The sequence below is a fragment of the Cystoisospora suis genome, assembly GCF_002600585.1.
Source record: "Cystoisospora suis strain Wien I chromosome Unknown contig_3403, whole genome shotgun sequence".
In the NCBI taxonomy this organism is placed as follows: Eukaryota; Apicomplexa; class Conoidasida; order Eucoccidiorida; family Sarcocystidae; genus Cystoisospora; species Cystoisospora suis.
This window is the reverse complement of record NW_027156198.1, coordinates 4,013-4,261: the sequence shown is the minus strand read 5'-3', so window position 1 is coordinate 4,261 and position 249 is coordinate 4,013. Positions and strand designations below refer to the sequence as shown.

General features: G+C 45.4%; 1 protein-coding gene across 1 annotated transcript in view; it reads right to left on the bottom strand.

The window, feature by feature from the left end:
- The window catches only part of CSUI_006660 (uncharacterized protein), a gene marked incomplete at its 5' end in the record, with an annotated part of 883 nt that extends 634 nt beyond the window's left edge, over positions 1-249 (bottom strand). Inside the window, one exon of the mRNA XM_068066814.1 lies at positions 141-249. Coding sequence (XP_067921208.1) covers positions 141-247 — 107 coding nt within the window. The remainder of the gene's footprint in view (positions 1-140) is intronic.

The window sequence follows — 249 nt, the reverse complement described above, 5'->3', positions numbered from 1 at the left end:
TCTATCCACACGGTTCAACAGAATGCTTTGACGGCATCTTCTGTACACTTTCATTTTAGAAACTAAGCCGAGACAGAGACTAGAACCTCATTCCAAAGAGACCCTGTCTCTTCTTCTTCTATTCTCTTTCTACTTCTTACTTCTGTCTTGTCCTCTCTTCTTTTTCTCCTCCTCCACCGTCCTCCGTCGACTCCGAATCGCTATCTCCAAGACCCTCGTCATCTCCATCATTCTCATCGTCACTTTCCC